Here is a 25,463-nt window from a genome sequence, read left to right as displayed (position 1 = left end):
CTGTAATGATGCACGGAACACGCCCCCTGCGGCATGTTCCTTCCTTACCTGTTTACTTCTGATCACCGCCCTCTAGCTGCAAGTCAAGATCCTGTGTCTTTAAGGATTCTGAAGCAAGCAACGCCATCTTGCTTCCTGGCAAATCCTGCCCTCTTCCTCCTGACAGGAAGTAAGCCTCTCTTTGACTTTCTCTTTGCTATTAGTCATTTGCTGTCTGCCCTGGTGCCTGCTGGTACTATCATCGCATGCTGTTCCTGCCTGAACCTCCTTGGGACCTTTACTTATCTCCTTTGGATTCCGGAAGACTGGGACAGTCACTCATATAGTACTGAGGTTAGTTTACCGTCGGGTAGTGTAGGTACCTGCTTAGTAGGGTTCACCTTGACGTGGTAGCAGGCTTATAATTCCTTGGCCAATGGATTAGACTAAGAACCCTTATGTTATATTTAGTTTCGCTGCACCTTGCTGTTTCTGGCTTTATGCCTTGCTATTTCTCGGGTTGATTTAAAACCTCCTTTTGTTCTCGAGAACGGGATTTTATGTTATGACCAGAATGGGAAGTTGCATGCTGTGGTTCCTGAACAGTTAAAGATTTTCTTTACATGTTACAATCACAAACGTTTGGGACACATAGAGCAACAGAGACTGCTAGCCGTGTTGAAAGAAAAATTATTTTGAGATAAGATGGAAGTTTCTGCACAGTAGTAGTAGTACAATCTTGCCTCATTTGTGCACAAATTAATCCTAGGCCCAAAGGTCAAAAACCACCTATCCAACATATTGCACCCCCAAAGATGGTCCATGGTCCACATTGAAAATTGATTACCTTGGTCAATTACCTTTAGGGAAGAATGGGTTCAAATATGCTTTGATAGTGGTAGATGTGTTTTCAAAATGGGTAGAAGGCATTCCAGTTAGGAAAGATGATGCAATTACAATGGCAAAGACTGTATGGGATCATGTTTTTTTCCAGATGGGGTTTCCCAGGTATTCTTGAATCAGATAGGGGTACCCATTTCACATGTCAGCTTATGAAATCTACTGTACATGTGAAATTTGGGGAATTTAACAAAGATTTTGTTTTCCTTATAACCCACAATTGTCTGTATTGTGGAGCACATGAATTGGACTTTAAAGTCCAGAATTGCAAAAATGTTGCCTGAAAAATGTAGCAACTCATTACCTGCTGTTCTCATGAGGTACACGTTCTTCTACAACTCAGTACAGTACACACCTTTGGAACTCATGATTGGAAGAAAAATGACACTAACATTTCCACTTGAACCATTTCTGTCTACCCCACAGAAAGATGCTATTGCTAAAAAAAAAAAAAACAATGGCTGCAATTGTTACAAAGTAATCTTGAAACAATTTTTACGTATGCTGCATCTAGAATGCAAAAGATGTCTCCTGATTTTTCAACGTTTATTAAGGGAGGTAAGATAATAATAAAACATTTTTTAATGAAAATACATCCCTGGCATGCAAATCAGGAAGGATCTTATGACATTATTGACATTATGGGTCAAACAATGTTAAAAAGGTACAAAGATTACCTGATTCTGTATGAAATAAACGCAGACAGCAAAGTTTTGGGGGCCACATGGACCAATGGAAATTGTATGTACCAATATAATGATAGTGCTTTATTTTACAGGTCATAGGTAATTTTATGATGAGCGACGGATGGTATTGGATGTTCGGACTCAAGAAAAATCAACAAAAGCTTACGCGATAGAAAAGAATTCAATGCCAGGTAGTACTGTACATGCTGTTAATCCTGACACTGAGCACCATCATGTGTGGGACTGAATATTTTTTATTTTATTTTTATTAGAAAAGAAGAACAATACGATTACTATTAGTAGGAATAGTGTGGAAAAAAAGTACACGGTGGTACTACACCTCTAGGAATACAATGAAGTTTGCCAGAGGAATTCCTGGTTCTTCTAAATCTCACAGATTTATGGATAGATAAATTGTTGGGATATAAAAATTATGTATGTACAAGTATTTCTTTAATACCCGTAGTAGGAAAAGAGAGAGTTTTACTTCTTGTGACAGTATTAGGAATACCCATAGCAATACCCAATTGTTATATTATAATCTCCAATATCCTGATTTTGTTTTTGACACAATTACAAGACTTGAACAAGGGGATTTTTCTGCTTGTTTACATTTTAAGTTGAAAAAAATTGGATTACAGTGTTATCCAAATCTTCTGTAGGATCAGCTTTGGGTAATTCTTTCATTCATCCTTTCATCGCTGTACTTTGTGTGGCTTTATTATGTATTGTTTTTCAACTATATTTAATATGTATTATGAAAAGAATGTAAAGGTAAAAACGATCCAAGGTGAAGAAACGTTGAAAGAAATGTTAATTAGGACCTTATGCAAGACATCAAATTTCCCCAGCAAGAATTTTTTATTTTAGAGTAATCTTTCGGCATACTGCCTTTATAATCTTTGAATGTGAAACGAATGGTGCGTGATTGGGGCAGGATTTATTTATGGTCTATAAACCTAATTTAGAGAGGAATGTTAGAACGTCCTAGGAGAATCAGGGGACTACCAGTAACTTGGCCCTCCGAACTCCTGAAAACAAAACAAATAAATGTTTGCCCAAATATCCCACCTAAAACTTACACTCCCGAAATCTGGGGTCTCTGGGACACTGGGAACCCTAAAAGAGGAAAAGCAGTGTCCTATTATTCTCGCATTGCATTGCTGCTGGCAATGCCACCTGGTCCCAGAACACAGGTTTCCCATTGACTTACATTGGACTTCCATGGTCCCCCCCCCGTCCTTATGTATGGACGGTACCCAAAAAGCCTACACTGTTTGCAGGTAGCCATACCGGTACCTGGGGTCCCCCCTAAACCAGGTACTCCCTTTTCCAAGTATACTAGAACACATTTCACCATGGCTCATTTTCCTTCTTGGGCTGTGCTGAAGCAGGGTACCATAGTGGTGAGTCACGGTTACGTTTTTAAGGGGAGATATTGATGGAGCCAATGTGCACACGTATCCACAAATCATGACTGATTGTCAGAGACATTTACCGGGGAGCAGGTAACTTTGGTACCCGACCCTGTATGCACATTCTGACAACAGTTTCCCCGCAAAATCCCCCTTAAACTCATGCACCCAAAACCCCTGGTTAAATGCATGCCCAGAAAGGGAAAATCACAACAAATATTGGTAATAGATTCTGGGGCAGTGGAGTGCTGCCCAAATACACATAGAGCTTTCCTGCAGCTATCTTCTATGGGGAATCATAACCACACATGGTATCCCTAGCCCATAACCCTGCAGGGGACCATATATGGGAACATGGTCACGTGGAAACACAGTGTACTATCATACTGGGCCCAAGAGCTAACCCTCTTGGCCCATTACCCATGGTTCCTATGGGCAGACAGCCGGGTTTGGACCTTTATTTGGAAGGCCAGCTACCTCCACCGTCACATTTATTATTTAACAAGCTTGATCCTCACAGCAGGGAGATATGATGACCATGGATGAACCTGAGATAGATGCCTCGGTCCACCACAACCTACTAACCTCATCCAGTGAGACTGTGTGCCATAGAGAGAGAACCATTATTAAGATACTCCCTCCAAACCCCTCACAACAATCCACATAAAGGTGTTACTGTTTGGTTTATTTTAAATGCAATATTCTTAGTGAATAAAGTAAAAAGGCCAAAGTCATGATGTGGTGTCAAATTTTCAAATTGAACTGAAATTACTTACTGTATTAAACTGTATGGCAAAACTGAAGATCAATTTGATGAATTAGAAATGCAGTGTTATATAAAAAGTTAATGCATAGCAAATTAATGCTGGAGTACATCAGAATACGGGCAATATGCTCCTTACATACAAATAGTTTCATGTTATTTAATAGAAGATAAGCATTTGCATTTCAGATATATAACAAATTCTCAATTTTTATGGCATCTTTCTGAGAGAGACTAAATTAATGTTTATATGGAGATAACATTTACATAAAATAAAAAGACTTACCTGTGATAGTGCACAACCAGATGGAGAAAGCGCATAGACTCAAACTCATGATGCAGTTAATGTTTACTGTGAGCTCTCCACAACCTCTGTCTCAGGTGAATCATTCACATTCAGCTATTTAAGACCTGCAGCAGAGAATTATGCAGAATAGACACTGATGGTATATTATGTTAAGTATGTACCCCACAAATGTTGCGAAGAGAAAACACTCTTCTGTAAAGCATGGAGATCAATCTATTTCTATGAACCACTGCAAAGGTCTACACTGAAATAGTTGAAATCTGGTGTTTAATATATAATTTATGGCATAAAGCGCAAGCTTCATATGGCAGGCAAAAGCAAACAACAAGTACTAATGTAAATAACTTAATGAGTTAAAATTATGGGTGTCTTAGCAGTTTTGGAACTGCACATTAAAATCTAAAGAAAAATCAGTCTCTTGTAAATATTTATCATTCCAGTCAAGATATTTTATAGGTCATTTGGAATCTAGTGAAATGTATTGTCACAGGTCAAGTGAAACCACTTCTAGTTTGTATAAGTGCGTAATGGTTCAATTGAAGCCAGGTTCGCAGGACTGGTCGGTGCAATCTAAGTTCTACTGTATATTTCTCTTTCCTCAACAGAAATAAAAGGGCTGCAGATCCGAACATGCTCTGAGAAGGAATTGAAACAAAACCCGAATTGAACTATCCTGAAACATTTTTTTCAATCTAAAGATACATGATGCAGTAACATGTTCAAATCATCAATTAATACAGAGTCTGTAAAGGACTCGAGTCCATAATTACTAAGCAGTCATCTGCCGTAAAATACATTCCAGTGCTGGGAAGGGTTATTGATTCCTGTCACATGACTGGTTACACCACAAATGGATTTATACACTATAACATACAGTTTGCTAATATATTCAGTAGAATATAGCAATAACTACCAGGGAGAATTCTAGTAATGCCACTGTTGATTTGAGAGAAGAGGGACGATACACATTTTCAAACCTTTGCTCTTGTTACTTGAAATATTACCTTAACATCGCTGTTGTGCTTAATGTACAGCAGTTTATTATTGTTAAAATACAACAGCTTGTCTCATCTAAGATACTTTCCTGCAGGAAACTAAGGGTGACACCCTGATAGGGGATACACTAATTACATTCTCCTTTGGTCAACTTAATACTGTATTCACTTTTGTGGAGTGATTTGTGCACGAAAATGTAATGCGTGCAATACATAAGGGGAAATATTTACATAAATAAATATTCCACTTTAGTGCTTTACGAGGGTGATAAACTTATGGCATTCATACTCCTAAAATGTCATGGGATGTAGCACCCGAAATGTTAAATAATGGGTTATCTCATATCTCTTTCCCACCTCTCCACATAGAAATAACCCAGCACAACAAAGCCGCTAATGCACTTTAACCTCATAGAGACCTGTGACACATTGCAGCACTCTACAGAGACAAAGAGATTAACAATATTTTCTATATTACCACCATTATTTCTGGAATAATTCCTATAAATTACATAACAATGCTACAAAGAGATTACCCTGTGTTGGTTGGGGTCATATTTTCTGATGTTTTCTTTTCCTGTTTTTGAATACATAGAAAATGCCGGTCGTGTGTTCCTGCTTTGAAGTGACACGCGTTGGGATTAGTGAGTCTTCATGGCAATATATAGGGGGAAATCAGAATTAATCTTGTTGCTACAAAAGACAGGGGAGCCCAATGCTACATCCAATTGACAAAACATATATGGTAATAAGCAGGGCCCGACAAACTGGCCAAAAACCCACTCGCCCCCCCAAAAAAGTCAGTCTCCCCCCAAAACACTCCCTCACCCCCACCCTCACGACACTTACCTGCGGCGGGGTGTGGCTGCAGGGTCCGACGGCGTGCTGCGGCCTTCTCTGTTTCTCCTGCAAATTCATCTTTTCCCCCTGCAGCTCCAGTTAAAATGGCCGCACGGCGTCAAATGGCAATAGGACGCGGTGATGTCATGATGTCGCGCAGCGTTGCGTAACGTGGCCCCGCGGGGTGTCACGACGTGACGTAGCGTCCCGTTGCCATGGCAACGAGGTGGCATTTGACGCTGCACGGCCATTTTAACTGGAGCTGCGGAGAAGACCGGGAAACGCCGCCACAGGTAAGCAGTTGACAGCGGCCAAAATGCACACGCCTGTTGCGCGTAAAAGGTAAAAGGGAAGGTTCACAGTGTAGTGTTAGGATCTGCAAATGTGGTTATGCCTTGACGTTGGCATGCAGGCTTATGACGCTTTGGCCAAAGGGTTTACCTAAATGACCAAGACAATATTATTCTTGAAGTATTAAACTTTATACTAATTCCCATATATGTTTTGTCAATTGGATGTAGCATTGGGCTCCCCTGTCTTTTGTTGGCTACATTTACCACGCTCAGTAGCACTCCTTTTGACATAAATATATATATATATATATATATATATGATGTGGTGGGTGTTGGGGTTTCAGCTAGCTGGGAATATGTGTGTTAATTTAATCGTGTTGCTGCCAGGAAAGCCTGCAACTAATTGACTGTCATAGCAATATACTGGTTAAGAATGAGAACAGGCTGTGTAATGTGTTACAGACCTTTCTGGCCCCAAATGGGGTCAAACACCATATCGAAATATAATTACATTGCAAATATCCTGATCCTGCAGGTCCAAGCCTTTAGCTAACTGCACCAGGGCTGCTAATAGTTTCATACTGGGCAGGAAGGCTTGGATACATGTAATCAAAGTAATGAGGCATGCAATAGATATGTGCAGGTAATGCATCCTACCTAGGCTGCTGATGATGATGGAGATGATGATCTGGCAGGCTGTTGAATGCTTAAGGCCTGGCTGTCTGTTTCTCATCTGATGTCTCTCTCTGTCTCCCTTGCAGATGGACTGGAGATGAGGGGAGTGGATGAGGAGCTCCTGCTGCAGCTATTGATGTTGGGAGTGGGAGGTGGAGCTTACACAGATTGCTGTTTAGCTGAGAGAGAGCTGGCAGCTTGTACAGTACCTGGATGTATAAAAGAAGACGAATGAGAAAGAGGAGTTGTCACTGCTGGTCTGTTGCAGCCTAAATCCCTGGGGAGCAGCCCCACTCCTTACTGCAGCTCAGGAGCTAGGTACTGTGTGTGCAGTATACACACACTATGGACTGAATATGGGGTCCATAGGCCAACACTAAGAAAATAGGCTTTAATGCATTGCAATTTGTTACAACTTGTTAACCCATTTACCAGCAATGGATCTGCAGCATCGCAGCACTACACTGACAATGGCACTTAATTATTTAACCGTTTAGCTGCCCGTGAGGCCTGCGACGCAGGCTGGATCACATTCACTATTAAACGGTGTTAAGCTTCATTTGAATAAGAGTTCAGCATGGTAAAGCATAGCATCCTAGTGAATATAGGCGTGTGTGTTTTCTGACCCTTTGCTGCAGGTTGGAAGGTCTGTGTGACAGTGGGGGGTTTATCACACATGTTTATTGTGTTTGGTTTGGAACCGCTACCAGCTTCATAAATCAGGATCCTATACTTAGTTTTATACTGTTGAGTAATAAAATATTCTGTCTGCCTTTGGGTGGGTTTTTTTTTTGCTTCTGGACTTCCTTATCAGTTTGCAGAACAAGTTGTGGAGTACACAATGCAAAAGTAATTGATAAATATCCATGAGTAAGAGCTAAAATAATAGTCACTCAGTGTGCACATTTCCATGTTATTACCGATAAGCCGTGTGTGCAGTTTAAAATAAAATGGGTTGATTAAACAGATTTGGGGGACCTGTGAAGACATGAAGTTACACTCATGAATTCTTTATTTTTATTATTGTATTAGGCGATACTAAAAACAGCTCCCTAACTCCTTCAGGCAAAATGACTCAAAAAGGGACCTAAAAGCTTGCCCTCTTTTTAAACATAAGTTAGCCATTAAAGGTATACTTTTTACTGTAGCTAACTGTGTGTGTACACACACACACACACACACACTCACACAGCATATGGGAAGAAGTCTGTTGTATTAATCTCGGAATTAAGCCCTGTGGCTAATCTCACCGAGTGAACGGAGCCAGCGGTATCCCAGTTTAGGGGAGTGACGTCACCATCAGAGGACCCGCGCAACTGCTGATTACAGCTGAGTAGTGAAGCTTCCGCGTCCGAGCACACAGACGGAGTGAGCGGTTCCTGAGAATATCAGCCCCTTTGATGCAGCATTTTACTGATATGCCTGTTATTTCTGCTACATTGTAAGTAGCCTCTGTTGCTTGCGCAATAATTTTATTCATAAACATATTTCACCATATTGGTATCTTTTCCATCTATAGGTACATCTCATTGTGGAATTCGAATATAGGACTTGTTCACGTATTTATCCTTCAGGTGTTGTATATCCATGCACCTGTGTCTCTGATTTGCGCCTTTTGTGGGGTTTTTTGTACTTTGTATTTTTTTGGGGGTGGTGTACACCCATTACATTGTGGCAGCACTCATAGACATCATGGCAACACTATTCTAAATCAGTTTTGCGCACTTTATACTTTTTCCTTTTTATATATATATATATATATATATATATATATACAGTATTTATATAAAGCATGTCTACTCTACGGCCTAACATGGTGCCATCTACAATTAGGAGAAAAGATGAATGATCCCGGGCAACTTCGGATTTTCTTAAAGAAATTTAATCAGCACAAAAAACACAACGTTTCATCCTTCCTAGAGGACTTTATCAAGTGACTGGATCATTCATCTTTTCTCCATATGCTGGATTTTTTAGGCAGATATCCCTGAACCAGGAGCACCGGTCTTTGCAAGTTTTTGACTTTGTTATATGTGGTGTGCAGCTTCTCCTGTTATATTGCCATCTACTATTAGACACACACAATCTTAGCAAGCTGAAAACCCAATCCAACATTGGGAATCATTCCCAAATGTAAATAACGTCATGTTATTTACAAATAATTCAATGTTATCCAAAAATAACACGACATTGACCCCATTACGCCCATTGGTTTTGCATATGATTACCTTACTTAATAAGGCGTTAACTCAGGGAGAATAGCGGCTGTTCCTGTTGTATGAAATGTCCCATTATTCGCCTTGAGTTAACAAAGCTTAGTGAATCTAGCCCTATGTTGTAATACGTGTCCGGCAGAGCTTGGGGTTTAATAATACTATTACACAATATTGGGCTGTTTAAAACCAACAAATGAAACGGGACCCCTTTATGTCTTAACACCATGAATATGGCCCTACAGCTTTTCAGTCATTTTGAAGCCAACGCCTGCAGTTGTGTGGTCATCGAAATAACCATTGAGATTATTTCTTCCCTATTTCTTTTGTGTATGACCACTTGAGAAGGGGCAGCAACATTGATTTGCTGAGAGCAAATGGTAAAATCTATGAGCTCCTCTCCCCATGTGTTGTTTACATGCCCTCACAGTTTCTCTAACTGGCCCAGCCCCTTCAAAAGCTGGTTTGCGTATAGAATGCAACATCCAAAAATAGTAATTAGGAACATATATTTTATAACGTTTTTATTCATGATTGAACGCATTAAATAACAACTTCACCACCCCCTTTATGTCAAATCAGAATCTCCCATAATAGCAGTGGTATAAGCTTTTCCAAGCCAGGAAACTTTGTTTCAAAGTCTATGGTTTGGCTCTTTCTCCTGAACCGTATCAAAGCTCAGCCATTGGTTGGATGTTAGTACAGACACATTGCGTATGACAATTTATAGAAAATTATTACAGGTGCCAGGGTGTATTCTTCAGTCCACGCCCAGTCTAAAAAGACATTAATCAACTAAAGTAAAAAAAACTCAAGAAAGAGGATTACTTGAATTAAAAAGTTATTAAAAGAAATCTGGCCATTAACATAGAATTTGTTTCACAATATCACATCAAAGTCACACAACAGGCCCCAGTGATCACTAGGAAATCGGCCACAATCCAGCTTTTCCACGCCAATAATATCCAGGAACTGAGGGATCACCTGGCCCCCATCAGCAGCAGCTCGGTACAGTATCCTGTCAAAGCGCATCCTGCAGGTGTATGCGGCTCGGAGATTGTTGTTTGCTTTTGTGTCCCACGTATAGCGACAGTGCTCTGGTTTTCCCAAAAACTCCCAAACGTCCAAAATGCTGCTTGGCAGGCCTCCAAGTTTTGCTACCTGCAGAGACAAAAAACGCACACATCAATCTATCTAGCAATGGAGTAACTTCATGGTATGCAGCTTATTTCACCCCCTCTAAGTGTCTAAGAAATGGTTTTGCCAACTCTCAGTTTAGCATTAAAAGAAAAAAACAAAAATTGCTAGCTTCAGGTTACAGAGCCATCAAACCCCAAAAGTGTGCTGTCCACTTGAAACATGAGCCGTTTTGAAAGCTCAATGTGGCCATATTTCATCCAGGATCTCTCATGCTGGTCCCAGAAAAAGGTATCACAATCGCCAAACGTACACACAGAAGTAAAAAAATACGAGCGAGACTTTATGGGGCAGAGATTATGTAAAAGGATTTGCACAGCCGGTTTCCCTGCTCACCTCCTGGTCCCGAAGGTTTGTATCCCCACCAAATATTACAGTGCTTGATGCAGGAACCTCTTCCATCTTCTTCCACACCTCACTCAGCTGCTTCAGACGTTCCCCAGAATGATCTTTGGTGCTCTCCAAGTGAGCGGTCATGAGGCAAATATTGTTGCCAGAGATATTTACCTTTGAGAGATTTTAAAAAAACCATGACTGGATCAAATTCAAGAACTGCTAATATATACATACATATATTTCATTAAACAAACAAAAAAAAAAAGTTAAGTCAGCAAGTTGAATTATGTGTCAGTTCCATCGGTTAATTTTTAGTCCTTCAAAATACTGTGTTTTATTTTAATAAATCAGTTTTGTAGTATTAGATAAAACTTATTTGATTTCTTTCCCCTCCCTCCCCCCCCCCACCGTTTATGCCATTGTTAATGAGTTTGAATGTATTAAGCTTCCTTGGGTTGCTATAGCAACTATTTTATGAAGTCACAGCATTTGCGCTTGTGAAATAGGCGGCCATGTTGCATGCGCAGGATCTTCGCCGATCGATCGCGGGGGAACAGAGCGGTCGACAGCGTCGATAATTACAGCGCCTTTTAGAAGCAGAACTGATGCATTTATTAAAAACTAAACTAAGCAAGATCCAATGCCACGTTAAGAACCTCATGAGAGATTCCCTCACCGAATAACTTATTGTATACACAATACTACACACATGGACTTGTGTAGCAGGCTCACTCAGAGCAGGCCAAGAACATATCAGTAGGTTTTTTGTTTTTTTAATGCTATATAAAATCTCTTAATCCCCGATTTCGGAGTAACCAAAGCACCCATCTGTCAGTGAGAGGCTATATAACCTTTTGTTTTGGGTTCTCCTTCACTCCTCTGTGGCAATTCACTCCCGAGATATCTACTTGGATTTATTCTAGAGTCAGTATTTTTGTGGACTTGGCCAAATTCCTATTTTAAGATAAAGCATTTTTCATTGAAAAAAGTTTCTGCATTGTCGCAAAACCGTGTGTTATGGGAATCTCTCCTTTGTGTGGAAAGTCAATATGGCCATAAATAAAATTGCTGATAAATACAGCCTCTTTTTTCCTTAATTAAACCTGTAGTGAATCTAGGCCTCAATACCTTTAATCACTTCTAGCTCCGAAATAATCAGGTACTTTCCTTCACTATGTGTCTAAAACGTCTGTTAGATAAATGGACAAAGCGGTATTAGCAGGGAGAGAAAGACACTAAGGCATCAGGGTCACGGTGCAATGGTATGAGGGGGTACAGAATAGACACTTTATTTACAAATCATGGGACCACACAAAAGTACCATGACTTTTTTTTTTAAATTAAAAATAAACAAATATATATGATATAGATATACATCATATACACAATGTTTGACTTTAAGGGATTCATTTTAAAATGGCTCTCAACATCCCGTTTTTAAAGCATACAAAGCATAGCAAAGCTACCATTTGCAACACTGTTTAGAATCTCAAAAGCAGTCACAATACTAATGGAACAGTCTCTTGTGAAGCGCTGCTGACACTGTTGGTGCTATATAAAGAATACACAAACACCTACTTTCTTGAATGCACTTCAGCTATTGACCAGAAGACATGTATGTACTTACATTTGCTACAAGCAAGTTTCTCATCATAGATGTGGTTGGGAAGGGTACAATTTCTTGTCTTATTAAGTTTACCCTAGAGTTTTTCAGCATTATGGCAGTGAAATAGCCGTCATCATTTCCTAAAAAGAAAGTATTGCTTTCATTTAAAAACAAACCGCACTGAATGTTTATGCAGAGAGAAAATAGCAAACAAAACTATACAGTGAACATCTATGTATTTTTCTCCATGTGTCAGAATATCAGATATTTCAAACACTGATGTCAAAACTACTCCACTCCTTATGAGGCGTATGGGTTTTGGACTATTCCAGACACCATTTCCGTATGCCTTTCTTTCCTGTACGTCTATATTCCTTCACCTCTCACTAACAGACAGAAAAGAAAATAAGACATATTGTATTGCTGACCAACTCTGTAGTTAAGGCTACCCATGTGTCCTGATAAGTCTTCATGAAGGTGCACGTATGGGGAGCCTGGTGTATAAAAAAACCTGAGTTTTTCACATGGGCATGCCTGTATGTGTGTGAGATTACATATAGATACTCCCACCTCCATAATCACATTTTGCATGGTCTCTTTTTCATCCTAAAAGGGTTAATAAAATATTATTTTCTGCATCCTCTTCGTTTCCCACCTACTTGTATCCATACAACGAACAAAAGAAATACCTGGAATGATGGTGTAGCTGACCGCCCTCTTCTTTAGGTAGTCATAGTATGGCGGAATAACCTCTTGCAAAAATACTACATCCGGATTGTACCTGTATTAACAAAAACTATATTATAAGGAAAGTCATTTTTATTTTATTTAGGTGCGCTGTGTATCTGCACCTGTAGTGTGCCTTCTACAACCAATGTGTGAAGAATAATTAAATTTTAAAAAAAAGGGACTGGTATCAATAGCATTGGTATGCGTGTGTAATATCTTATATTGCCCAGGGACTGTATTTCCTTTTTCGTTCACCAATGGAATAAATGAATCTTTACAAATAAATAAATGATATACATGCGACTATACAATAAATAGTAGCAAAGCATTCCAAATCCATTGCGGTAAAATAATAAAACCAAGGCGGCTTTCTATTGACCTGTGGGAGTGAGGCTTGGATAGCCATACAGGTTTCTCAAAAGAGCCCAGAAACACAAGCAGATAGAAAGGTTCAAAAACTTAAGAACCAGGGGGGTATCAACACACACACACACCCCTTTTGCAGGTGCAACATTGTTAGGACCTACAGGTGGGCCATACAGTTATGTGGTTGCATGCTTAACTTACTTTGGCCAAATAATTTAACTAAATGACCATTGCTTGTAAGATCGAGAGATATAGATATCAAATTAGATGTAGCACTACGCCTTTTTGCCTTTTGTTACCCAAATTCTTCATACTGGAAAAAAAATAAAAATAAAAAAAATGATATGTATGCATGTACGTAAATAACAAAACGATAGGCACACCAAAAATATGCAAAATAGGTCTTGTTGGCCTCAATTCTTTGCATATTTTGGGTGTGCCTATCCCATTGTTATTTTTGTACAGTACCTCATAGGTACTCTGCTAGCAGCACCCTTTCTAGTAGCCTGGTCTGTATTATTTAAGTGTGTGTGCCCCAATCCCTTCTCGTTGATATCTACACTAATCCACAAAGTGTTTGTTTGTCCGGCTATACAAATCCACACGCTTAATCCTAGCGCCACCAAACTTGGCATGCCATCTAATAGGATCAAAAGTAAGAGCGTAGGTTGGTTTTGGTACGTTTGGCCCATAGCTTCGTATATCTATATAAAAAGGCTTAGGTATGTTTCCTTATAAGGGGTCAGCTGTACAAGATGTCTGCCACTCAATGATGTCACTAGTATGACCACACATGCCAGATATACAGCCTACCAGGTACAACGCCCAGTGGCTGAATCACTTAAGAGAAATGGTGGATGCGGATAGGAGGCGTCAGACGAGACGGGGGTCCCAGGACAGCGAGGAAGAAGGAGAGGGTGGTTGTTATAGGGAGGGTGGGGGTGAGAGAAGCAAAGAGCAGGGACTAGACAGTTAATGGGGGAGTAATATGTTGTCACACGGGCGACTGGCTGGAGTGGTGTCGGGAGCACACACACGATGGGGAGGAGTAGTGTAGGGGGCAAATTGGTGATAAATATTTAACAAATAACCATTAAGATCTACTATAAAAAATGGTGTATGTTACACAGGTTAGAGTTGAAGTTTTGAAAACGGAACAGAGGAGTAACCAACTTGAAATATATAATATATATATATATATATATATAATATATATATATATATATATATATCTACTTTGGACATACTCCCTCACCCCATGGCAATGCTGGGTAATTCCACTAGTGTGTATGTGTCGGGTGGATAGAAATATATAGATGTCTCAATGTGAAGGGGATGTGGCACACACTTAAATAGTATAGGCCAGACTACTGGAGAGGGTGCTGCTATCAGAGTACCTGCAAAAAAGGTACTGTACAAAATTAACTAAGGGATAGGCACACCCAATATATGCAAAGAACTGATGCCAATAAAATGTTTTTTTTTTTTTTGCATATTTTTGGTGTGCCTATCCCTTTGAGATATAGATAACATGAGTAGGGGAGAAGGTTCTACAGGACAACAGCAGCAAGTGATCTAAAGGGAAACGAAACACACCCCCCCCCCTGGTCACGTCACTAGAGGGGTGTTGTAATCATTTAATCACTGAGGACTGGCGCTGGTGCCTCTGGCACTAAAAACAAAACAAAAAGGTTAAGGGAGAATAAGCCTTTAACCAATAAGATAGTTGGGGAATAAAGATTATTATTTTTTTATTTTTTTATTATTTATCTCCCCAACATTAGCACTTCCAGTGGTGTAGGGCAGGGGTGCGCAAACTGCTTCCCCTGTGCCCCCCTGCCTGCCCTATACCTCGTCTCCGGCGTCATGTGACATCGCGTTGCCCCGTCACGCCACGTTGCCATGGCGACGCTTCGACCGAAGCTGTCAGAGACAAGGTAAGGGAACTTACAAGGGCTCAGCTACAGATTGTGAAGTTACTATAAAACCCAACCAGTCTACAGATGTCTGCACAAGTAAGAATGTCCTAAAGGAACGTAGTTTCACTCATTTGATCACTCAATTAATATCATAATGTATTATACATTTTCAGGCATCTTCAGCACAATGGGAATGTGAAAAACAACAAGATAATGCCAGATTAAAGAAAAGATAAAAATGGTGTTATATGATGCAAATCCAAAACGGTGCACAAAATGATCATATACTTACAGGGCCAAATAAGAGCACACACCTCGAGCCCGTTCTTGAAGGTTTGATTGATCAAGTCCATCTATATTCCAAGTCAAGAAGGAAAAGTGACTCTCGTCCTCTTCTCTTACGGTAGTGGTGTTGGCCACAGGTGCTGGTATGAGGCCTACCACCTCATCACTGGTCAGGTCAATACTACATAAAAAAATTAAATAAAGCACATTTTATATACATATACCAAGCAAGAAAGACAGGGCCGGTGCAACCACTAGGCAGAAGCACATTTTGGGGGGCAGAGAGATGAGAGTGGGAGCAGAACATACAGAGGAGGAGAGCGGTAGAGGGTGATGGCGGGACTAGTGGGGGCAGAGGATGGCAGGGGGGGGGAGGAAGCCCTCTCCTGTGGTCCAATCGGGAAGTAAATGCAGGGTCTGTGCAAGGCATAACTTCTGGTGCCAGGGAGGACCTCCCCAGCCAGATAAGGAATTTTAACGGGGAGGTAAGACTATGAGGAGGGCGGGGGATGTGATGCTAGAGATGGGGAGGGCGGGGGATGTGATGCAAGAGAGGAGGAGGAGGGGGGGGGGGTGTGATGGGGGTATTATAAATACTTAGAAATACTTATCGCAACAACTACTGAAATAGGAGCCCTGCTAATCCTAGTTTAGCAATATATGCAGTAATAAAATATATTTTTTTATAAAATCACTATGCCATGCTGGTTTCAGAATTGTATATTGTTCCCGTTAGACGTATTTGGCACTGCTTCCAGTACCTTTATACTGCCGAAGCCCTTCACAAATAATATCCTTAGATGTTCTGGTAGCTTTATTTTAGAAACATGAGGATATATACAGTGGCAAGGAAATTTTGTGACTCCAATGATAATTATAGAAATTCCATAGTTTTCCATGTTAACCTTCTTGAATCAAAACCAGGTATTATCTTAAATATCCAATAGGGTTTCTATTAGTGATGTACCGGGTACCCAGCCATATTTTCAGTACCCGGACCCGGGTAATTTCTGCTCTGCTCCCTCGATCCTCCTGTTGGAGAACGGCAAGAGCAGAGCAGCAGAAGACTTACCTGCAGCTGGCGGCGGAGTGCGAGGAGAACCAGGCCACATCCTGGTGGTGGCGGGAGCAGCGGAAGACATCCTTCAGGCGGTGGCAGCAAAGGACGTCACCCTTCTGCCGGTAGGAACAGCTGAAGACATCCTTCACAGCCGGTGGGAGCGGAGGAACATGTGACCGGAACAGGAGCGTTACTATTGGACAGCCGGGGAGGAGCTGCCACGAAAGTCGCGCTCCTCCCCGGCTGTCCAATAGTAACGTTCCTGCTCCGGTCACATTCCTCTGCTCCCACCGGCACCGGCTGTGAAGGATGTCTTTAGCTGCTCCCTCCGGCTGAAGTGACGTCCTCTACTGCCATCGCCTGAAAGATGTTTTCCGCTGCTCCCACCGCCACCAGCATGTCGCCGTGGTCTTCCTCACCCTCTGCCGCAGGCAAGTCAAAACTACCCGGCCGAGTAGCCGGTTACCTGGCCGGGTAATTCTCCCCCCCCCCCCCCCCTGGTATCCAGAACCAGTGCAACACTAGTTTGTATTAACCATTGAATTAGACAATGAGTAATTATGAGTCAGGGTATGCTAAAAAGTAAGTAAAACCCTGGTTTTATCAGCCAAATGAAAAGGTCATAATAAGAATCAGTGGTTTAAAGAATTAGTGGGATCTTCAGGGGTGAGTTTGGGAGGCTCCACCCTGTATAAACATCAAAAACTTTGAGTTTTGTGTTCACCATACAGGTATGTGGAAACAAGTCATGCCACTATCAAAAATAAATCTCTGAGAACCTCAGAAAAGCAGTTAGTGATGATGCTCAGTCTAGAACGTTTTACAAAACCATTTCTAGAGGATTTGGGACGCCACGAATCAACTGTTATACAATGATCTCTGGACAGATGAGTCAAAAGTAGAACTTTTTGGCCTCAATGTGAAATGTTATGTTTGGCGAAAACTAAACACTGCGTTCGAACAGAAGAACCTCATCCCAAATATGAAGCATTGTGGTGGGAGTGTGATGATTTGGGGTTGCTTTGCTGCCTCAGGACATGGACATTTATCATTGACACAGCCATGAATTCTGCATTGTATCAGAAGATTCTATGGGGAGAATGTCAAGCTACCCTGTGAGCTGAAGTTGAACCAAAAGTGAGTCATGAGTTTAAGCAGTTTAAGGAGGTATGGGCTAAAATTCCTCAAAACCGATGTTCCTACCTGCTGCACGCGCGCCTGGTGACGCATGCAGAGACTACAGCCGTGATCAGCGGGCTGTAGGGGAGTGCGGCCAGACAGGAGGCACGGACATTAGGGGGCATATCTACCCTGCCATTGGCTGCTCACCGAACACGTCGCTGCATTCTTGTCTTCCCTGCTAGCGTACGCATCACAGCGCTTTGCATGCCCACACGCGCTGGGGCCTGCCCCATAGAGGGCTGTGCTGTGTGTGGCGCACACGTCGTGACCACCGGGGACTCAGCCTAAAGGTTCACATATGGATATTGAACGTTGAATTATTTGTGCATAAATTTTTTTGGGGGGGGAAAGGAGGGTATATTAAGAATATCATTATTGTGGCTTGAACATTGCTAGCACCAAAAGCTCCAACATTTCTTCAGCACGCAGGGGTACAAACACCCCATCAGAGAATAGAATTGTAAACAATGCAGTTGGGCTTCTGTAGAATTATAATGGGTACAGCAGAAATTAAATGAACAGCCCTGTTACAAATAACTATCAGCCTCAGAATTTAGGTATGTTCTGAAATAAAAATATACATGACCAAATATGGTTCATACTAGCCCTCTCTATGGAACTTAGTCACACACACACACACACACACACACACACACACACACACACACGTTCAATTTGGTATGACACTATCTGTCATGTAATTTAGCAATCACCGCAAGAAGCATTGAGTGAGTCCAATATACACTTAGACTGAAATGTATTTAACATCCATTTCTCCTCTCCCACCTTCCTTAAATACTTTTACCGAAGTGAACTCCTTTCCTCCGGATCGCGGTGGTAAGCCTGTGACAACCTATATAATAAAGGCTGAATTACTTGTGCTGCTCCAGGTGGAACACAGCACAGCACACACAGGGTTAATTCAGTGGCGCCACCTCCCACTCAGATGGTGTATAAGGGCGACAGGGGAATAACACGCCCCATCAACCAGTAGCTTATGCATGATGCAGTAGATCACTCAGGTCAACTCAGGTCAAAAGGACTACTTTTTACATCACACGCTACACAAGTTAGCTGACCAGCACAAACCTGCTATCGATATGATGTTAGCTCAGCTAAAGTTGCGTGTAATGAGGCTAGTGGTCCGTTACACCACAATATAGTATTAGTCTAGTCTAAGATATTTTGGTACTCGATACTTGTCACGGTAGACCAGGTCTCATCAACACATTAATACGGGATTCTGGATTGAGCACAACAAGGAGGGCAAAATAAAACTTGTAATTTGATTTCTTTTTTCAGACAAACACACAAATCTTCACAATTACACTGGATAAAACACTTACTGGGATGGGGAAACGAAAATCAAATGTACACGGAACGAATGACTTAAAGTCTCTGGACACCCCTGCAAGTGGGTGCGCGATTTGAGCAATGCGACAATGCTTGGCTAGGGGCGCAACTTGCCACCCCTATATCCCCGCCAAAAGGAATATTTTCGTAAAGTCCTTACAGGATTCGTTCGGGAATCCCCAGCTCAAACGAATTCTGGAAGAGGAGTGCAATTCTTCGTTACGGTGTAGTTAACCCCTCACACTCCGGAACCGCTGACGCTGTACTTGGACGTTTGGTTGATCTTAAATGAATCTGACTAGGATGGGGCTGCAGGCAGTTATAGGGTTAAGAGCCCTATCCCTAACATACACAGCCAATCCTCCCGTGGGAACAACTTTTCCTACCTATCCCCGACTTGCCAGGAGTTCCTAGAACGGGCAGAAGTTGCTTCCCAGTCTGCTAAGAGCATGCGCCAACCTGACACCTAAGCTGCTTAGCATACCGGGCCCAACCTCTTACCTGGCGACAGCAAGTCTGGGGTTTGGCTACAAAGTGTGAAGCGCCCATAATTCGCACCAGTATATGATACTTGGCAATAATCCGGCCACCCTAACACCTTGGGTCTCTGAGGCGTTTAAACTCCAGACACTGGGGCGCCAAGTTAGCAGGGTGCCCTTTGACGTGTGGAGATGAAAAATCCCTCAGCTCATTCATAACATATGGGTATGTTAATGGATTCATTGCCGGGCTGACAGGAAAGGGTTCCTGCATTTACATTTAAAACACCATTGGAATACAGTTTATTTTTATATGTAGGTTCTGTATGTGCAACAAATATAAAACCAATATGTATGTTCATGGTACATTTTTAACTAGCTGCACTCCAAAAATTAGAGTGCTAGCTCTCTCCTAGCACAAGTTATCCACTTAATTGAAGGGGCTCAGTGATGTGGGTTGCGGTTTGACCTATAATCGGTCTGGGTTACAAGCAGGCATACAATGTATCCATGCAAAATCGTGGTATATCAAAGGTGGCGCTCTAATATAAAATTTAAACAAGTGTTGATCTAATATTAATATATAAACCATAAATTAAATAAATGGAGGTGATACAAACAAATCCTTTGAATGCTGCTGTGACCCAGTTAAGGACTGCTCTCTCAATCCCAGGTGAGTATGGCGACGTGGTGATCAAAGGGAAGCGCAAACATGTGGAGATAAAAAATAAAACTGATGGTGCAGTATTGTGACAAATGAGTACTCTTCTTTAGGTCTAATGGTAATATACTCACAAGTGTGAGGATGATGCTGTGTACATAAAGGTATCTTTGGGTATATCTCTGCAATGGGGATGAGCTGGCTTGAGCCTTGATGTGGGAATGTGTTCCTTAAATGGTTAAACACAGAAGAGCCAACATAGTGCGATCTGGATAAAAACTGTATTCAAGTGGTTAAAAATATAACAATACACTCACATGATGTATGCTATTTAAAAGCATTTAGATACGCAATGGATCTCGCCTCCGGTGTCTTAGGGCTGTTTTTCCTTCCCTCTTCTCAGCGTGCGTCTCACGACTGCGTTCCAGCAGGGCGGATGTGACGTCAGTGAGACTTCGGGAGTTCCGGTTGACGAGCTGGCTGTGAATCACCTTCACTCTACACGTTTCTCCCCTTAGGGTTTCTTCAGGAGTGTTGGTGATGATGTTCTAGCTAGATTATATACCCTAAGCAGCTACACACCATCATCTAGAACATCATCACCATCTTCAAGGCAGCCACTTACTCGCAGGCACGCTTATTCAATCAGTGCTTGGCACAGCGCTAGCAGCTCCCCCTTGTGTCGCGACTACAATTTGCACAGTTCACATATATGATAAGTAGGGGAAGGGGAAGTGAGGGAATAAGCTCAAGCTACTGTCTCAGGAACGGTGCCAAGGGTAGGTGAACTGAGAACATGGACTGTACTTGCCTAGGCAAGAGAAAGGACCCCTTTGGAACAAGAACTCGTAAAGTGGTGAATTGAAAATAAATAAAATAAACCTTTAATTAAATATGGGGTTAAGGAAAAACACATAGCACTTAAAACCAGAATTAAATAGCTATCTCCCAGTCCTGTGAGCTGGACTGGTTGCCATATGAATCTAGGGAACCCTAAATGGCTGGCATATGCAGAATGGATGTTTAGCTTATGCCTCAGTGTGGTATAAAGGTAGAAATGAGTGTAGTTGCTGTCAGAGATGTATCGGACAGACACATATAGGTGTATCTACACTGAATAGATAGTGACTCAAGGAGAGTACTCGCTGATAAGATGGTGAGTGATAGGTGCACAGTATCTCAACACTCACATGCTAGATATATGTAGGAATAAATACATCCAGAAATGGTACTCAAATCTTTAAGAGTAAACAATATGTATAAAAAGGGTCCCTAAAGACGACGCAAAAGATAATAGGTTAAATTAAAAAGCTACTCTGTAGCTAGGGAAAAAAGGCTTCAAGCTGGAAGCCTAATATATATTGTGTACAAAAGGTCTTCCGCAAGGCACATTCACAATGTCTATTAAATACCATAAAGTGCCTCAGCCTAAATAGAAGTGCTCATACAGGTGGATAATACACAGTGAGCTACTTCACACGATCCTCCGTGGAAACAGCACAAATTGGCTAAGTGAAGGTAAGTAAACAAATTATATTTCCAAGTGTATCAACATTTGTTTAGAGGGATACTTCTGAACCCACTATGTATCTCCCGTGCAACAGCATAAAGTGAGTCAGTGCTAAGGTCTGCAGTATACCTCACTAGGTTGTTCCTCAATAGATAGTATCTATAAAAGCACCCACCCGGCGTGGTGTATTCATGAACACCACAGGACGTTTAGTTAGCCGGGTGGAGAGAAAAATAATTGTAAATAGCACTATTAGTAAAGTGTCAAGCAGGCAGTTACGTCTGTTAGCCTAATTATATCAATACAGGTTGCTCAATGCCCCCTGTGCGACTGCATGGTGTACAAATAGGTTATGGTCTGCTGTTTACTATACACAAGTTGTTCCACAGTGAATAATACCTGTATAGTTAAGACCCAACTCTGTTGCGCACATTGTATTGATCGAGTAACATATAGAAGGCTTCCACCCGGCGTGGTGTATTAATGAACACCACAGAACATTAGCTAGCCGGGTGGGGGAGAGTATAGTAAAAAGTAACAGCGCGCCTCGATACAGCTCAACCTGGCAAGGTTTGCCTCGGAGCTGCGCTGGACACCGCACTGACACGTGCTGACGTCACAGAGGAGCGTCCACCACCGACGGCCGTTTCGCGTCGCTCTGACGCTTTCTCAAGGTGGCCAGGGAGATGGGTGGGGAGACAGAGAATAGAGGGGATTGAGCGAATGGGGGTGGGGAGGGAAGGCCCGGTGAGTCAGTCAACCACCCTCTCTCTCTCCCCCCCCCTCCTCTCTCTCTCCCCCACCCCCTCTCTCCCCCTCTCCCTCTCGCTCGCTCCCACCCTCTCGCTCCCACCCTCTCTCTCGCTCCCACCCTCTCTCTCGCTCCCACCCTCTCTCTCGCTCCCACCCTCTCTCTCGCTCCCACCCTCTCTCTCGCTCCCACCCTCTCTCTCGCTCCCACCCTCTCTCTCGCTCCCACCCTCTCTCTCGCTCCCACCCTCTCTCTCGCTCCCACCCTCTCTCTCTCTCCCACCCTCTCTCTCTCTCCCACCCTCTCTCTCTCTCCCACCCTCTCTCTCTCTCCCACCGTCTCTCTCTCTCCCACCCTCACCCACTCTCTCTGTTTAATCTTAACTGCACTATACCTACACCGAAATAACCTATTCTGCTTTCGTCCAGATCTGACTCAAGTTTCACACGGGAGACATCGGAAGACAGGTAGGGAACACCTCCCCTCCAGTATAGTACCTTGAGGGACTGCGGATCAGGTAAGATCCCAGGCGGGATTGCTGCTTTGGAAATTGTTAAGAGGGGGCATACTGACACTGGTTAATGGGTTCAGAAGTCATTCACGTCTGGCTTTTTTTTTGGTTCGGTTAGTGAGAGACACACACACACACACACACACACACACACACACACACACACACACACACAACTTTTCGAAATTAACCTACGTTTCTATGAAAATTTAAGTTGTTTTTTTTTGCGGCCCACCTAGACTTAAACCTTGTTTATTTGGCCCTTGTTAGCATTTGAGTTTGACATGCTTGATCTAGGGCCTTCGAGTGCTCATACCCACCGGGTTATTTTTCTTAGGTTTACCATATATTCAGTTATACCGGATGTAGCACCACACCACGCATTTGGACATACCCATTTGACACTAGCTTAGCAGGGGTCCCTCCTCCCACTTTTCTCCCCCCAATGTTTGTCTGTTACAAATAACACTTGCAGAGTGAGGGGGGGCCATGCCATCCTAGGAAATACACTTACCATGTATCCAACGCGGTCACAGGCATTGTCGGGTCGGTCACAGGAACTGCAGCTTCGACCAGCGCAGGCGGCTCTAGCAGAGGCTCAAAGTAAGAGTTCAGTGCCCTCTGAAATAGCAAAAACAGCACAACACCAGCGCCATCAGCTGAAGGCAGAAACATGTGGAGTTGCATTGTAGAAAAACAGCGAGTCTGCGGAAATGGTCTGTTTAATGGCTTCCAAATTATGTTAGGTTAAATAAACATTAACGTTACAATCCTCATTTGCCTCTTCGCTGTCAGAGGACCTACAGAAACTGTGGCACACAGGCTTGCAGGAGCTGCGGGTGGGGGGCTGTACATACATTATTCCCACAATGTAAAAATGTATAAACCCAAGGGGGAGAGGGGAGTGCTGCAGGCCACACTCCCCCAGCCTCCCCACCCCCTAAGGGCCGTTCTATAGTGTGTGCGGCCGTGCTGCATGCTTTTTGTGTGTATATATATACGTATGCGTGTGTGTATGCGTGTGTGCGTATGCATATGCGTGTGTGCGTATATGCATGTATGTATGTGTAGGAGTTAAATAAGTTTTGAAATAAAGAAATACTTTAATAAATTGTTTATTATCACACACACACTTTATTTTCTTCATCTTCCCCCCGTTGGCCGGTTCCACGCACACTGCCGTGCACGGCACCATTATAGAAAGGCTGACTAACCTCAGCCAACTAAAACTGCCGCGCGCGCATGGTGTAGCAAGCGCACGCAGTATAGAACAGCCCTAAGTTGGTACACAGCAAAGTTACAGACACTTGAAGCTCCAAGTGTTTTCTTTCTAAACCTGATCTTAGACTCAGAGCTAAAGCCATTGAATGTTTGTTGGTCTTCCTACATATTTACAAATCAGAGGGTTGGCTGATATTATAACAGCAAGTCCTCTAGAGAAAGTACATTACCGTGGTGCACTCCGGGTTTTTATATATATTTATGTATATGTGATAATATGAAGTGAAAAAGTGATACATGAAATAAAATATAAATATTAAAAACAACATGTGGTGCTGCTGGCTCTCGTAGCTTGCTGTAAGAGATACTGTATATGCCTCTATAGTGAAAAGATGGTAGATTCCATACAGCCTTTAAAAAGGTAGCGTATACTCGGAACTCATCACATACATACACAGTCAAAGTTTGATAAAAACATATGCAACCGTTAACCTTGTAATATCAGCTGCAGTACTCTGCCTACAAATTGGCCCTCCACCCAAAGCTTGTATATCAAACACCTTTCTCTAATAGTGCGCCTGAGATCAGAGGTATTGCAAGGAACCCCAACCCTCTCCAATAGTGCGCCTGAGATCAGATGCATTGTAAGGAACCCCAACCCTCTCCAATAGTGCGCCTGAGATCAGATGCATTGCAAGGAACCCCAACCCTCTCTAATAGTGCGCCTGAGATCAGATGCCTTGTAAGGAACCCCAACCCTCTCTAATAGTGCGTCTGAGATCAGATGCATTGTACATTCTTCTGTATTTGGAACAATTTTCAAATAACAGGAACCCTTTAGGGGTGCCCGGGGAACCATGATTTTTTAAAAAAAAAACCCGCTGCATTAGAGACATGTCCATACTTCCATCTCCCAGTCATTTTCAGCCAAGAAGCACTGAGCTTGTGCCGGGTCACAGCCCGCGATGCTGGCAAACTCAATGCACTGCTGCTGCCTCTCACTAATCCCCGCATCTTCCTCCCCCGGCCGCACTGTCCCTTCCATGTCACTTGCTGGGCCTGTTTCACAGCTGAGAGTAAATAACTTGCACTCCAACACAGGCACACACGGGGAAGCGCAGGCACACACGGGGAAGCGCAGGCACACACGGGGAAGCGGCCGCCCCACGCATCCCTACCGCAGCCTCCGCCAGTGATACGCCTCGACACGAGAAGCGGGAGCAAACAGAGA

General features: G+C 42.4%; 2 protein-coding genes across 5 annotated transcripts in view; both read right to left on the bottom strand.

Annotated features, from left to right (window-relative positions):
- The window catches only part of KIAA0319 (KIAA0319 ortholog), an 87,450-nt gene extending 80,362 nt beyond the window's left edge, over window positions 1-7,088 (bottom strand). For 2 of the 4 annotated variants that reach the window (XM_075585581.1, XM_075585580.1), the window contains exons 1-2: window positions 6,836-7,086; window positions 4,030-4,154 (exon numbers count right to left, since the gene is read on the bottom strand). In XM_075585581.1, coding sequence (XP_075441696.1) covers window positions 4,030-4,078 — 49 coding nt within the window. In that variant the 5' untranslated portion in view covers window positions 4,079-4,154; window positions 6,836-7,086. Of the gene's footprint in view, window positions 1-4,029; window positions 4,155-6,835 lie in introns of all 4 variants that reach the window. The other 2 variants (XR_012799098.1, XM_075585579.1) reach the window with 2 other exon arrangements.
- Window positions 7,089-9,570: 2,482 nt separating this feature from the next.
- Window positions 9,571-25,403, bottom strand: TDP2 (tyrosyl-DNA phosphodiesterase 2). The gene is made up of 7 exons (XM_075585577.1): window positions 25,137-25,403; window positions 23,526-23,632; window positions 15,512-15,685; window positions 12,895-12,986; window positions 12,227-12,345; window positions 10,600-10,770; window positions 9,571-10,227 (listed from the first exon to the last, which is right to left on the bottom strand). Exons 1-7 carry the CDS (start codon window positions 25,275-25,277, stop codon window positions 9,946-9,948), a joined length of 1,086 nt encoding a protein of 361 aa, XP_075441692.1. The 5' UTR covers window positions 25,278-25,403; the 3' UTR covers window positions 9,571-9,945.
- Window positions 25,404-25,463: the final 60 nt, after the last annotated feature.

Source organism: Ascaphus truei, chromosome 2, assembly GCF_040206685.1.
Source record: "Ascaphus truei isolate aAscTru1 chromosome 2, aAscTru1.hap1, whole genome shotgun sequence".
NCBI classification, from domain to species: Eukaryota; Metazoa; Chordata; class Amphibia; order Anura; family Ascaphidae; genus Ascaphus; species Ascaphus truei.
Note: the sequence above shows the minus strand (reverse complement) of the source record. Positions and strands in the feature narration are given on the sequence as shown.

Coding starts and splice junctions, on each gene's coding strand:
- TDP2 (XM_075585577.1), bottom strand. CDS start 25,277: ATGGAAGGGACAGTGCGGCCGGGGGAGGAAGATGCGGGGATTAGTGAG. Junction 23,633..25,136: donor AAAATGACTGGGAGATGGAA/GTATGGACATGT, acceptor TTGCTATTTCAG/AGGGCACTGAACTCTTACTT. Junction 12,346..12,894: donor CAGCTACACCATCATTCCAG/GTATTTCTTTTG, acceptor CTTTCTTTTTAG/GAAATGATGACGGCTATTTC.